Consider the following 14,843-nt stretch of genomic DNA (forward strand, 5'->3'; position numbering starts at 1 on the left):
GGTCCTGATGAGGGGACCCTCTCAGCCAGCATCCCTGCAGCAGTGTTCTGCCTTCCCCAGAACCAGCAGCACTGTTGCCTGGGGGGTTTCACTGCAAAAATTCCTATGCCAGTGTTCTCCAAATAGTTTTCACCTGTTTGAGGTTTGACTTCTTTTTCTTATTAAATGGTTTGTTTCTTGTTATTGAAGTTTAACTTGAATAACAAATGTGAGCAATACAGAAATTCTGAGAGATCTCTGTTGGATTTTTCTTATTTATTTAGAAGCACTTTAAGTAATTGTGTGCAGAAGGATTAGACTCCCCTCAAAAAAAAAAAATAATCTTGCTATGAAATCCAGGTTTTGGGCAAGTAAAATGCAGTTTTCAGAAAGTAAACACCATATGGCACAGAAACTGAGTGACTGGCAAGCACCATGCAAGGCAGCCCGTCTTCATTGTGCAGCACTGGGAATACTTTTAAAAGAAAACTTTCAAATTGCATTGCTGATGGCTTTTCAACTAGTTTATTCCTCGACTCTGACTCGCTTATAATCTGTTAATCTGTTATTATAGTTATTATTATTATTCCCATCACCTTGACACTATGCAGGCAGCTCACTGCCAGCATCACCTCGTGTGCTTCTGAGCAGGCAAGGAGCTGATGCAGGTGCCATGCTGGGAAAAATGCTCTCCTCAGCCTTTACACTGCTAAGTTAAATGATTAAGCTGTGTTCAGTGTGTGCCACAAGGATCACAGATCAGTATTCTACTTTCTTCTGTAAACTCATCCAAGGAGTGTACAGCACGGAGTGCTTCTGCCTCAAGGAGTTTGCAGGATGAGTAAAATCATCAGAGCAGTGTGCACTGGGGAAAGCTGAGAGGAAGTACCCAAGACTGAAAAAAAAATAATAATCACATTATTATTGTTGACTCATAATTCTGGCTATTTTATTCAATACAAAATGAGAACAAAAACAATACCTGGAAACTCCATGGTGTCCAAACATACGGGGTATCTCACTGCACAGGGTTTTGAGTATTCTAAGGTTTTTATAAGAGTCCATGACTTTGCAAGTTCTGTTACCATAAGGGCTGGCAGTGAAGCATAGTAAAGTAATAAAAGGGCAAGGCATGGAGCCAACTACTTCTGTTTGTAGTTGTGGTGGTGATGTGCAGAGCAGCAGGAAGAGCAAACCAAAGGCAGATGTTTTTTGGATGAAGTCTTGACCTCTGTTGGTGATAGTGCTAAGGTGGTGCTGACACTGAAATACCCCTGAATAAAAGCTTGTGTTGGGTGATATTTGAGAGGGATACAGTCAAGGCTCCTGCATGCCATGGGTGGTGCCAGGCTCCAGTTGGAAGCTGCATTTTGGTGGCCATTCCTCACTCTCAGGTTGGTCCTACCAACTCATGGTCAGAACTGTTCAGCTGAACAGATTTCCTGAACTGTTCTGGTATCACTGGAGAAAGGATTGGATGGACCCTTCCAGGCTGGAGGCAGGACCTAGTGTGCCCTTGCTGCTGTGGCTGTGGCTTCTCCTGCTCCTTTCCAGGCTTTTCCATCACTGCTCCTGCTCCTTTCCAGCACTGCAGCATTTCCTCCTGATGCTGACCTGAGCTGACTTTGCTGCTGGTTAAGTCCTCTGATTTCTAGACACACAGACCAGTTTGTTCTCTCTCTTCATGCTTTAAGGCTATTTCCATATCAGTTCTTCCAGTTGCCTTTTTCTAGAGTGTAGCTCAGCAGTTGTTGGGTCACATTTTTAAGATATTTACTGATAAATTGTTAGGAATTAAATTTATTTCTTCTTTTTTTTAGTTTGTTTTTAAACTGTACCCTGTAAGTAGAGGTGTATTTTCCAATAGGGTCTGCTGAGAGGGTCTGGTTTTAAGGCTGTATATGGTAGCAAATGCATTGACAGCTTGGTCTTTGCTCTTGAGCATCAGCTCTGTAAAAGTTACCCAGGTTACACTTGTTAAGGGTTCCCTGGCCCTGTTTCAAACAAGACACACAACTTTTGTTGCTGTGGTGCTTAAAGTTGTACAAGTATTTTTTTTTTATGCCCACAGGAAAAAAAAAAAACCCAACAATTCAATTGAAATACTTAGTCACCTTTTCTTAGTCATATTTCAGAGGAACAAGATGGTATCAAAGCCATTGTACACTTATGCAATTTGAAAGGGGATTGTGGAAAGAGTAAAATAAATCTTTTTAGTTGGCCTTATTTTAGTGCGTGGTTGCTGTTTTCTGTTTTGTAGCAGATGACTAACATAATGGACCACTTTCTGGCAAAGTTAGTAAAGTCAATAGGGTTTACACGGGCAGGAATTGTAAAGTAATTTAATTAGGATTTCAATACTAGGAAATAAGCTCAAGTTTGGAAGAAAAAAATTAAAGTGCTGCTCTGTTTCTGTGTAGTCAAATTGTATTATTTGTCAAACTGGTTATCACATTTGTGGTGTTAATAGAGTAACTCTTAGGATGCACACATAAATGTACAAAAAATAAGTGGAGTGGAGATGTCCTCGTACATAAATTAGCAAATCTTATAAGCTACTATGATATAAAGTAAGTGTGGGACAGAAAGGTTAATTAGGAAGCACCAGTGAGGTCAGTGACTGTATAGTATAAAAATCAGTGCAGAATCTGAAATGCTTCCTGTGATGATTTTCTTAGTTCAGCTTTGTTATTTAGTTGTGTGTTAAGTTGAAGAGCTGCCAATACTAAAAATCATGGTTTGTACACACTTCCTAAATCTGCATATTATGAAATTATTACTGTTTAGTAAGCCTAAGAACTAAGTTGTAAAGGTCATCAAGCTCTTAGTGGAATACAGTGGATAAATATGATTTTGAAGCTACTTCCATGTCCTCAATACACTTCCATGCAAAGTAACTGATGATAATGTGTGTCACGAGCTGCTTTCTGATGCTGATCTGACATCCATGGTGTTTTACCAGGGACTGCTAGAAATGCAGGAAAATACTTTAGTCTAACATTAAGGGAGAAAGGATCTCTTCCTATGTGCCAGACTGCTTCAGGTAATTATCTGTCAGTTTTAGAAAACTGATTGAGGATTCTTATTTGCATTTCTTCTGTTCATTAAGCACATGTTCATTAGCCTCAAACAGAGAAATGAGCAGAGGTTGTGGCAGCAGGGATGGATTTACCAGAGGTGCCAACAGGGCTTCCAAGACCCTGGTGTGTAGGTTCTGTCTCCTGGGTCGTGGGGATGTCCTGGGACCCCAAAATGCTGCCCAGTTGGGCTCCTCCATGGGGTGAGGTGCTCACCTTTGCTTGGCTGTGTCCATGCTGTGCCATGGGGTGGGCTTGCAGAGCCCCTTTGCAGAGCTTTGTAAGGGTGTTTTATTTTTTCTCTGCAAGACTTCTTTTATTTTTCATTTTCTTGTTTTTCTCCAAGGGCTACGATGGGCAAAGTTTCAAAGCTGACATAGAGTGTAATTATCACAGGCTTCAATTGTGGCTTTGCTGCTGCTCTAGATGAAAGGTACTGCTGTCCAAAGCCTGCAGATCCTGGGGGAAATGAAAGGAGTTGGCTTTGCCTTGTTCCCTGCAGCTCTGTGTCATACCTAGTGTGCCAGACATCTGGGGGCAAGATGCAGTTAAAGTGCAGAAACTGCACTGCAGGAGGGGCAGGAGCACATGTTGGCCAGCCTTGCTTCCAATAGTCAGTGCTAGAGAAGCATCCTCATCCAGTGAGATGTTTCCCTGCCCAACTGGATCATCTTTAAGGTCCCTTCCAACCCAAACCATCCTGTGGCTGTATGATTCTAAGAGCATCAAAGGGTTTCAATAGAGTCGCAGTGAATAAGCTCAAATATGGTGTGAGCAGGATATTTTCCTGGTTCTGAAGTGTCTAGACCATCAATATATGTAGCAGCATAGAAAAGTAAGATATAGCAACATCAGAGTCCAGCCTTTGTTTTGGAGCTGGGTGTTGTGGGACTCACCATCACCTCCACAAGAGCTTTACCTGAGGGTGCTTGGTGATGCTACAGGAGACTGCAGATGCAGGGACTCAGGCAGGTACCTTGCTGTGAAAAATGAATATTTAATGTCTCAGTGGAGAGAAATGACAAGAAGACAGAGGATCATTTCAGTTGCAGTCAGCCCAGGTGAACTTGGGAGTTGTGTGTGCTAATGGAAATTCTGTGCTTGCTCCACCCCAAGGTGCAGACCAGGGGATTAACAACAAAAGAGCTCTCCCAGTTACCCCATCTCTCACTGTTCTTTCTGAAGTTGGTAAAGATGTTGTGGCCACCATTATCACTATGAGAAGGTTTTGATTTGTTGCCATTGTTCTATCTGGAGCTCTTTGGCTTCCTTGTTTTCCTTCTTTCCACTGCTCGGTGGCTTTCTCAGGAAGCTTTCAGGAATATTATATTTGTACCTGGAAATAATTTTTACATTAAAGATTTTGCTCTGAAATTCTCCTACATTATGCTGAGGAAAAAACGTAAGCTGTGTTATTCCCTGTGGAAGGAGCAAACTTGGCTGAGATTTAGGAATTTTAGGTGGTGGTGGAAATAGTACAAAAAGGGGAGAAGAGGCAGCATTGTTTTCTCGACCTCTCCAACAAGCCCCGGGGTTGTTACTGCAATTTGCTTGGTGGGAGTCAATATATGACTTTCTTTGCTTTAATATATATATTTATTTTTTTTTGCCTACCCTCTGTTTCTGTTCTCCTACGCTTTATTGTAATATAATTTCATGGCAAACTATTCCATTTCCATCCTTAAAATACTTCTTTCTCAGTTGTTTACAGAACTATCAAAAAGCTTTAGTTTTGTTAATACAGTGCATGATCATCCTCTAATCTGTTCCACATGGACAGTGGGCCAGTTTGCACACCCAGTGCACAGAACTACTTGCTTTAGTTAAAACCAGTAAGACTGATGCTGATGCAGTTCAACCTACAAGATCACACAGGAAAATGTTTCTTAAAAATCACAAGCCACAACATGAGCACCTTATTGAGGACATGAGATGCTTTATCAACTCTGGGGAATGGAGCAGCAAAGCAAAGGATGAATGCCAAGCACCTGAGCTTTGGTTCAATCTTCCAGAGAATTAATTATATCTTTTAGTTGTGTATTCAAGGGTGCTTAAACTCTTTGAAGAACTTCTGAATCTTTTATGGTTACATTTAAACAATCATTCTGATATTTTTTGTCTTCCTGTGGGTATTCTCCTCGAAAGGAAACCAGTGATTCTCAGCATTGCTAGAGTTTTTTCTACACATTTAAAAAAAATCCCAAGGCTTGTACTAAATGACCAGTGGTGGTGAACATTGGAAGGATCAAAGGTTTGGCATGACCAGGATAACAACTGAAAAGCCTCAAGTGCTATAATGGAAGGGACAGATGAGTTGCTTTCGTCAGGACATCAGACAGGGACCTGAGCAAGAAAAGTCACTTTGGTTTCACTTGTGCTAGAAATACCATGAGAACTGTTCTCTTGTGGTATTCCTGCCTCCTGCCACACTAAAATTAAGATATGCAGAAATGCCAGCATATTTATTTTATTTCTTTTCCCTTTAAAGTTTACTAAGTTTATCTAAAAACTCACAGTTAGTTTTGACTTGATTGAAGGGAGGCTTTGGTTTGGTCATTCTGCATCTGCAGTGGCCCAACTGGGCTCCTGAACATCTGTGTTTGTACTGTAATTCCCTGCTCCTGGTGATATTTCTGACTGGGTAATCAAGGCTTTCTTAGGACTCTTCACAAGAAACCCATGTTTTTCTGATGTCCCTTGGGAGCAGGTGGTGTCAGCCATGGAGTGCCCCAGCAGGAGAGCTGCAGTGTTCCCTCTGTCGTGTGTCTTAAATGTCACACCTATAGGTTTAATTAGGTGGTTTATTTAATTTAAAGGTGTGACATTCCCATCCTTGAACTGCTACTGCTTACTTTTTCCATCTTTATCCATCTTTTTTTTTTTTCCTGGCATAGATAGAAATGTCCTTCCCAGTTCAATCCATTTCTGATTACGTGGCAGCAGACCTCGTTTAATTAAACACAAAGTTCTAAACCAAATGGTTCCCAAGTGTATAATGTCGTGAGTGTTTAACACAGACTCACACAAAAAAAGGAAAAAAACCAAACCAAAAAGAAAAGCCTGACCAGCAAGTGTTTGCCAGGTATCTGGAGCAGGTTTTGTAGCCAGAGGTTCTGCTCCTGACAGAGCAATGAAGCTGTGCTCCTGCTTCTGCTTCCAAGGGCTGGGCCATGGGCATCAGCTCAGAACAGCTCTGCCACATCCCTCTGCCTGCTCTGAGCAGAGGGACAGGCACAGCAACCTCATCTTTGCTCTGAGCATCTGCACACACACACATCAGATGCATTAGAGCAGCTCCTGGGCCTTGGTGCCAGCCCAGCTCCACTGAGCTGCTATTTCTGGGCAGAGCTGGGGAAGGTCCTAGTGTAGTGGGGTGCCCTGTTGAAGGAGAGTTCAAAATAACTTATTCCAACACTCAAGCTCTTGGTTTAGACTGCATGAATATTAACTGAGCTACACGTGTTACTCATTTACCAGCACTGACAAAATAACCTGTATTTCATTATGGGTTTGGTGGTGAAGAAGGGGAAAAAAACCCACAGGACTGCCTGAGGCATTTCTTATCATTTTTATTCCTTGTACCACTTTGTTAAGCTTGCATTGATTGTGCAGTTGGATTTTACTGGGTTTCCACATACACGAGTCTGTATTTTTTGATGTGTATTTTAAAATCAGTGTTGTTACTTTCTGAATTAAGCAGGGTTTGAGTGGAGCATTCCTTAGCCCAGTCTGAATTCCCTCTGTTGTGTGTGAGACCAGGCCTCCTTTTAGAGAGCAGTAAATGATGTAGCACTTCAACAATTAAAAATATGGGTTTCAGAAAGAGCAGGAATGGCAATGTGCCTTTAGAAAAAACTTTTTTTTTTTTTTTTTCCTGCTTGGCTTTGCCAGCAATGGAGTCAGACCCCAAAGCCCCATTCATCCTTACTGCATCCCATCCTCAATGAGCCTTTTCAGGTGTTTCAGGGATGGAAGTCAAGGTCCCAATGTCCTGTCCTGGCTACTGGCCTTCTGCTGGCTGGGGAGGAGTTGGGTTTGCTAGAGGAATGATGCCAGAGCCTGTAATGCACCTGAGCAATGAGGGACTGGAATCTGCAGCTGTTTGCTTTGCTTGCCCTTTCTCAAGAGTGGAATGTCCAACCTTTCCTTTCCCTGTCCCTTGGGGGGTGTGACACACACCTCTGGGACAAATCTTTGCTTGGCTGGACCTGAGAGGATTCTCTTGGTTGCAGTGAGCCTGGAGAGCCCCGGGAGCATCTTTGCTCCTGGTGAGTGGTGGGGCTGAGCACCCAGGGCTCAGCATCTCTGTCCCGAGGGGCCACCTCAGGATGGTCCTGGGGTCCCTGTGGGGATGGGTGCTGTGCATGCAAGGAGGAACTGCTGCAAACAGCACCTCCTGGAGTTCATTTCTGCATGGTGTTAATTCCTCTGTTCCCATCAGCATGAGGAGGGACACAATCCATCAGCCACTTGTGTTTGCTCTCGGGCTGGTAATTTCCTTTGGGTGACTCTTCTGCTGGGCCCCTGGCACCCCTGGGTAACTCATTCTGCATCTCTGCTAAAAGGGGTGTTTGCACCCCTGTTTTTTCAGAGACCCATTTCTTTTCAGCAGCATCAGCAGCATCAGCTGGGCTTTGCTGGGAAGCAGCTACAGCAGGTAACTCCAGGTTTCCAGACACTGCCTTATTGTCTGCACAGGCTGGGTGCAGAGCCCTTGCATACCTACTTAGAATCAAGGTTGAATTACCAACTTTTTTTTGGCATTTTTATGTAAAATGTTCTTTATTATGGTCTTCGCATAGCTAAAGCATGACTCACTTGCAAGCCAGAATAGATTTTGGCCACGCTGCATGATGAAGTGTTCTGGATGCAGTGAAACATTTAATCAAGACTCCAGGCAGTGCAACTCCCAGTGGCCACCTTAACCCCCCCCCAAAAAAAACCCCAAAACCAACAAACAAAACCAAAAAACCCCCCAAAAAGTTAGTTTTTTGGCTGAGTTTTTTTTTTTCTCTCATTTTCTCCCCAGATCTAGTCTAAATCAAACTTGAGGGAAAGAGAAAGAAGAAACAAATGAAGGCACATTTTCCTTGCAGCACTAAAATGAGTGTTAAAAGCAACACAAGAAGTGACATCCTTTTGGTTTTAACTGATGATGTGAGCAGATTTACACCTGATTTAGACTAGATACAGGGAAGAAATCTTTTACAATGAGGGTAGTGAAACACTGGAAGAGGTTTCCCAGAAAGATGTCAGAAGTTCCATCCCTGGAAACATTTCAGGTCAGGTTGGATGGGGCTCTGAGCAGCCTGATCCAGTGGAGGATGGCACTGCTGCCTGCAGGGGGTGGACCAGGTGACCTTTAAATGTCCTTTCCAACATAAACTATTCTATGATTATTTTTTTTGTTAGTGTCAGTTAAATCACTGAGGTTTGGAAAGCACTCTGATCCCCCAGCATTTTTAGAAAATATCAATGCAAAAGTGAGTTGGTTGCAAAACAGCAGATCACCATATTAAACTCCACTTTACAGCACAATTTTAACTCCAGGGAAGTTATGTGGTGTTAAAATACTTGAATTAGAGCCCACAACATAAAATTACCTGGGAAATTCCACTGCTACTTATAAATCTTATGAATTGTGTCTCCCTGCCTGTTTGTTTAATAGTGAAAATGAAATGTTGAAAAAATGCCCTGAGCCCTCATTTTCCAAGTGGTTTCAAGACTGGTGATCAGCAGGAATTCCTCGTGCTGTAATTCCTGCCCTAGATGGGCTCAGACTGGTGCCTTTAGCTGGGTCAGTCTTTCCTGCACTGGAGTGATAGGAGCAGGCACTTTCTTGCCCAAGCACCTATCTCCATCACCCAAAACTGGGGACTTTGCCTGGCAGGTACCAGGGCTCTGGATTATATTCTCTGCACTAATTTTTTTCAGAGCTGTTACCCCACATCTCAAATACCAAATGGCTGCTGCTGCCCCTGGACATTCAAACTTGAAAACTTGGTTTCCTTTCTCCCCCTCCAAACTGTGCCTTTTCCCAGTTTTCATGTGTGTTTTTTTGTTTTTTTCAGGGTTTTTTTGGTTGTTTATTTTTTTGTTAGTTTTTTGGCTGAGTTTTTTTTTCTCATTTTCTCCCCAGATGCAATCTTCCCACAGTTAATAGTGGGCTTCTTAACAACTTTGTATTTTTCTTTAACAGTTTTGCTGGGCTGCAGCACAATAGAATAATGTGATTTTTATTGTATGAGGATTCACTGCAATTGTTTCCCTCCTGGAGACTGGAATATTCAGATACCTCATGCAGTCTTTGTTGGAGCAAAACCTATTGTCTTGTCCCAAGACATTTTCTTTTAAAATGGGCTTTTTGTCTTGCCATGGAAACTGTAAATACACATGGTCTGTAGTTCAGGTTTTCCACCTTCCTGAACTGTATTATTGATCATTCACGTAATTTTAAAACATATTTATTTTTCACCCCTCTGCTTACTGTTTGCCTGTCATTTAGCTCGAGCAAGGTGGGCAAGCAGTTCAGATGGCCTGGGAGGGGGTTTTCATTGTTAGAAGCATTATTTTAGAGATTTTTTTAGGGCGTCAATATTATTTTATATATATTTTAAATATATAGTTTTAAAGAGAAGGACTTTTCTTCGTTCTGGAAATGGATTTTCCTTGCTTGTACTCTGATAATCTTTCTGCTCACTTCAGTCTGGAGAAAGCACACATGCACTGGTCCTGCAAACACTTAGTGTAATAACCAGAACTTCACTGCTCTGAGTAGCCAGTAGGATTGCTCACTGCAATAAAAAAGGAATCTGTGCATCTGTGTGTGTTTCACTGGCTCAGCAAAGCAGGATTTGCTGGAGGAACAAAAAGGCCCAAGTGATGGAGGCAGGAGAAGATTTACTGGTGCTGGCCAGATTCCTCAGTTAGTTACAGGGATGTGAGGAATTACCAGTTGAGTTTTTTCTCTTTTCTCATCACGAATGAGATGATTTAGAATATTTACCAAGGGATGGGCAATGCAATCCCTCTGTTAAAATTGGTAACACACCACCAGGGTCTTCAGCAGAGAAGAACGAGTGCCTTGATTTGTTTGGGGCTTTTTCTTTTTATGTGAAGGCTTGATTTGGGTTTTTTTATGTGAAGGCTCATGGAAAGGCTTAAGCATAAGCAAAAGTCTTCAGGGCAATGTGTGGCAGTGCTGCCTGTGGATCATTAGATGGCATCTCCTGGGAGCATCCTGGCTGGGAGCAGAGGAGAGAAGAATGACTCAACAACAGATAACATGAAAGAAAAGCTGTTGCCTTTCCCCTCTGTTTGATCTTTAATCAAAAAGCTGTAGTGTTTGAAGAAGAACTGAACGTGTGAGACATCTGGGAGTTCCTTCCTTCTTAGATCCTGTTCTATCTGTAGATCTCTGATGGAGCACGAGCATGGATGGGGTGGCTGGAAGCAGGAATTGCTCCATGTCTTAGGGGACTCCTGGGGGAACTTGCTGCTGCCACATGAGCTCATTCAGGTTTCCTCTGGCACCTTTTTCCCCTCGTTTCCATTTGATAAATGGGAGAACTTCAGAAAAGAGGTCTGTCTATAAGCCCTCCTCACTTGGAAAGAAAAGTAAATGTTGCTAAATGTAATAAAACAGAGGTACAGGTTCTGGCCAGATGAGCCATTGGCTTGTAGAAGAAGGTGTCAGGATCAGATAGAAACTGACTTGTTGCCTTTCAGTGCAATGTTTTATTTTAAATACCTTTGTAGCTCATAAATCCTGTGAATTTGGTGACTAAAATAATTCCTTGTTACAGAACAAAACTCATGCTAAGCTTTTCATGTTGAGCATGGAATTTGTCTAGCCTGTTCAGTAATAATTGCCTGGGGTACTAGTACTTTTTCAGTGGATTGCTTCTTTCCTCTAAAAAAATGAAACTTTGTTTTCACAAATGTTTTTTCATTCATTTTTCAATTCAGCAAAAGATTTTGAATAAGCTCCTAAATAGAAGAGTTGGACATTTAGTTCACTACCAACTGGGTCAGGATGTATACTTTCTTAAAGGAGGCCTTCAGCATAAGAACTTAATGGGCTCTTTTGTTTTGAGGAAAATGTAAAGGTTTTCCTCAAGTCTTTCTCAGCTGTGTATTACACACCAAATCTCTTCCATCGTCAGGTCCAGCACTGGTGGAAATGTCAGGCTTTCTGCAACAGTTGCCTTTGGGAGGACAGAAAGATTGGAACATCCTTTGGGATGTGGTGTCAGGAAGCCCATGACCCTGGGGCACAGCCAGGGGACACCCAGATCTGTCACCAAAGGGCTGCTTGGCAACAGGTGGCCTGTGTGAAAACAGAACAACAAGAAAAAATAATATTATGGCAGGTGACTAGAAATGGTAGAAATCAAAGAATTCCATCTGCCTTTCTCTGTTCCTTGCTGAGCCACAGTGACAGATATCCTTCAACTCCTCTGCTTGCTCATTAGTGAGTCTTCAGACTTTGGTGGCTGGCTAACATTTTGGTCCAAAACAAGTAATTTTATTTTTTTTTCTTGATAAATATAAACCAGCAGTATCCTCTCTTCTTTCTTTCTTTCTTTTTTTTTTTTTTTTAATATTCTTTCTTTCTTTTTTCAATATTGCATTTAATATCCATACCTGCAAAAAGGGAGACCGGAGCTCTGCTGCTTTTTGAATTGGCATCAGCAGAGCTCCAATCTTGCTTATGAAAAACTAGGAGTGAAGAACATACAACAGTGTTTCAGGAGTCATCATTGCTACTTGGAGAAGCGTACAGATATCATTTGTGAAAAGACCATTTATTTAGGTGTAGGAGAGGAGCTGCTAGTGGGGCAGTACCATTTATCTTTGTAATCAGAGGAGAGCTTTGAGAGAGACAAAACCAGATTGTTTTTTAAAAAGCAACGTAGAGCACAAGGGTGTTTTTTCCTCCCTCAGAACGCAGTTGCCAATATATAAACATTTCAGAGAGAATTTTACACCACCTCATCTTTATGTCAGGCAGAATTTAATGCTTGAATGATCTCCTGCTCCAGGACTTGGCAGCTGTCCTCCAGGGACTGACTTTGAGGATTACAGTGACAGTCCATCAGTGGATCTTTTCCAATATAAACTAGACCAGGACCATTTAAAATCAGTTGCTATCAACAAGTCAAATTTACTTTATTTATGTTAGAGCCTGTCCTATGAGTATTTTATAACAATGTGAAATTTTAATATCCAGAGGGGCTTTTCTTGTTGCTGGTGTGATTTGGGAATGCTCTAATTCATCTGATTAAGAACAGTTTACCTGATTTCTTTCAAAACCATGTGATTTGTAACAATCAGGTCCAATCAGTGTCCTAATTCTCAGTGCTCACAAACTTTTCCTGATTCCTGCTTTTATAGGTGGAAATAACACTTCAGGATATCAATGACAACCCACCAGTGTTCCCCACTGATATGCTTGATCTGACTGTAGAAGAGAATATGGGAGATGGATCCAAAATACTGCAGCTGACAGCTATGGATGCAGATGAGGTAGCAGCATGGTTTTATATTTGAATATCTGTAGTAGAAATGTTCTTCTGACAGTACTTGCTTTTATCCATTCCCTTTGTGAGAGCCATGGTGGTCGTGTTTTAATCTGCATTTGGCCTGTTCACAAAGCTGTGCTCTGGAGTCACACAGGGGCAAACACACCCAAGCAAGTGAGACAGATACTCTGGTTACCTGAAGCTGCTCACTGGTTTGTATATAATGAGTTAACCTTTCCCATTAATGCCAAAAAAAAAAAAAAATGCCTCTACATTTTGGTTTTATCAGTCTTCTTATCAGTCTCCTCATACACCCTACTCAAGGACCTGACAAAAGTGTTTGACTGCCCAGCTTGTGGTAAAGATTTATTGACCTTCAATTTAAGAGCACAGCTTGAGATCTAAACTACCTTTGAAGCAGAGATGCAGAGATACTGTAGTTCAGCCCCATTTCAAGGTGTGCAATAAAACTGAAACAAGAAAACGTTTGATAACGCCTGCTCGCCCTTTGGCTGGAACTATTTTCATCAATATTATCCTTTCCTAAAGAGATTGTATTTCACCAAGAAGAAGGGGCAAAGGCATGATGCTGAAATGTGTGCTCCTTTCATGAACTGCCTTGCCAAATCGTTTTGTCCCCTTAGAGTCATTGCTGTGAGGATGCTGCAGCCAAGGAACCAGCAAAAGCTTTTGAGCAACTGATGTTAAATACTTGGCCAGCCAGCCCAGTGAGGGGTATTGCAGCCCTGTATGCATCAGGCAAATATATCCACATATAATTTGAGTGATTCATTTCTGTTGGAAAGTCAGTTATAAGAATGTTAAGATATTGTTTTGTTCACTTGAACTGATTCTGCTGAGGAGAGGCTTAAAATAAGCAAGATAAGCATGCGAAGAAGTTTGTCTTGTTATTAAAATATAGGGTTACACTTGTTAACAATGACCAATTCTTGCTTTCAAATAATAAGGTAACTCAGCCCCCTCAAGAGGACTCAGTTTTTGACCTTTTTTTGTGTTAGCTTGGTCAGTTGTGCTGTGATTGTTAATTGATGTACTTAATCTTACTGCTGCAGAGGGGACCACTTGGAACACCCTCAGGAATGGTACAAATGTGACTATGAACTCTAAGTTCTTTTTATTTTCTGGTAGGAGCCTGTCAGACAAAAACTAGCACTTTAGAAAGGTTCATATCTGTAGCAAAAAATTGTAGCTGTTTATCCTCAGAGTAGAAGAAATAAGCAAGCACAGCTCTCCTGAGTTTCTCCAGGAGCCACCTCTGCTGGCTGGTGGAGCTGCCACCTGGGTCCTCCCTCCTTGCATCCCTCCTGCTCCTCTTCCCTCCATCCCATCCAGAGGCTGAGCTGATCCTACTAGCAGGGATTTAATTTAACCTTTAAACACAAAGCAGGAAGAATAAAGACTGATCCCTGTTGAGAGGGAAGATGTGAGACTGCTCAGTGGCTCGAGATTAAAACGGGTATCGAAGCTGGATGGTATTAACTGGATGGGATCCTTTTATGAGCAAAGGAGCAAAAAGCATCTGGGCAATCTCACCGTTTCACATCTCATAAATAAAAACTCAGTACATGTGCATCTTTACTGGGGCACTGGGGCGAGGAAGGGGCAGGGAGGCTGTTTGTGAGAGGAAACCCTCCTGAAAAATATCGGCCAAGTGCGGTTATGGGAACGATTCTTGTCTTACTGAAAATGATGTGTTTTTCCTGGCAAATAACTTGATTTGACCACTTGTGGTTTTGCTTAGGGAGCCAATGCCCTTGTCACATACACGATTATCAGCGGGGCGGATGACAGCTTCCACATTGACCCCGAGTCAGGGGACCTGATAGCCACCAGGCGCCTGGACCGGGAGCGCCGCTCCAAGTACTCCCTGCTGGTCCGTGCTGACGATGGGCTCCAGTCCTCAGACATGAGAATAAACATCACTGTGAGTGATGTCAATGACCACATCCCCAAATTCTCCAAGCCTGTCTACTCCTTTGACATCCCAGAAGATGCCACTCCAGGTAAATAGGAAATGGGCCTAAAATATGCTGGGTTTTTTTTTTCTTTCTGTCGGTCCACGGGGACTCAAAGGGGGGAGGGAGCAGCAGACCTGTTTGACTTGTCTAGGAGACAGAAGATGCTGGAGGCATTTGGTGAGGGCATGAATCAGATGATGGGGTAGAGAAATGGAGGGAGTCACCTCATTTGGAAAGTTTGCTTGCTAAGAAATCTGAATCAGATTGAACTTTTTCTCAGCGGG

At 42.2% G+C, this 14,843-nt stretch overlaps 1 protein-coding gene across 1 annotated transcript in view; it reads left to right on the plus strand.

Annotated features, from left to right (window-relative positions):
* Window positions 1–14,843, plus strand: part of FAT4 (FAT atypical cadherin 4) — a 108,004-nt gene that overhangs the window by 38,556 nt on the left and 54,605 nt on the right. Inside the window, exons 2-3 of the mRNA XM_030450675.1 lie at window positions 12,453–12,584; window positions 14,343–14,604. Of these exons, the coding sequence (XP_030306535.1) occupies window positions 12,453–12,584; window positions 14,343–14,604 (394 nt within the window). The remainder of the gene's footprint in view (window positions 1–12,452; window positions 12,585–14,342; window positions 14,605–14,843) is intronic.

Source organism: Calypte anna, chromosome 4B, assembly GCF_003957555.1.
Source record: "Calypte anna isolate BGI_N300 chromosome 4B, bCalAnn1_v1.p, whole genome shotgun sequence".
In the NCBI taxonomy this organism is placed as follows: domain Eukaryota; kingdom Metazoa; phylum Chordata; class Aves; order Apodiformes; family Trochilidae; genus Calypte; species Calypte anna.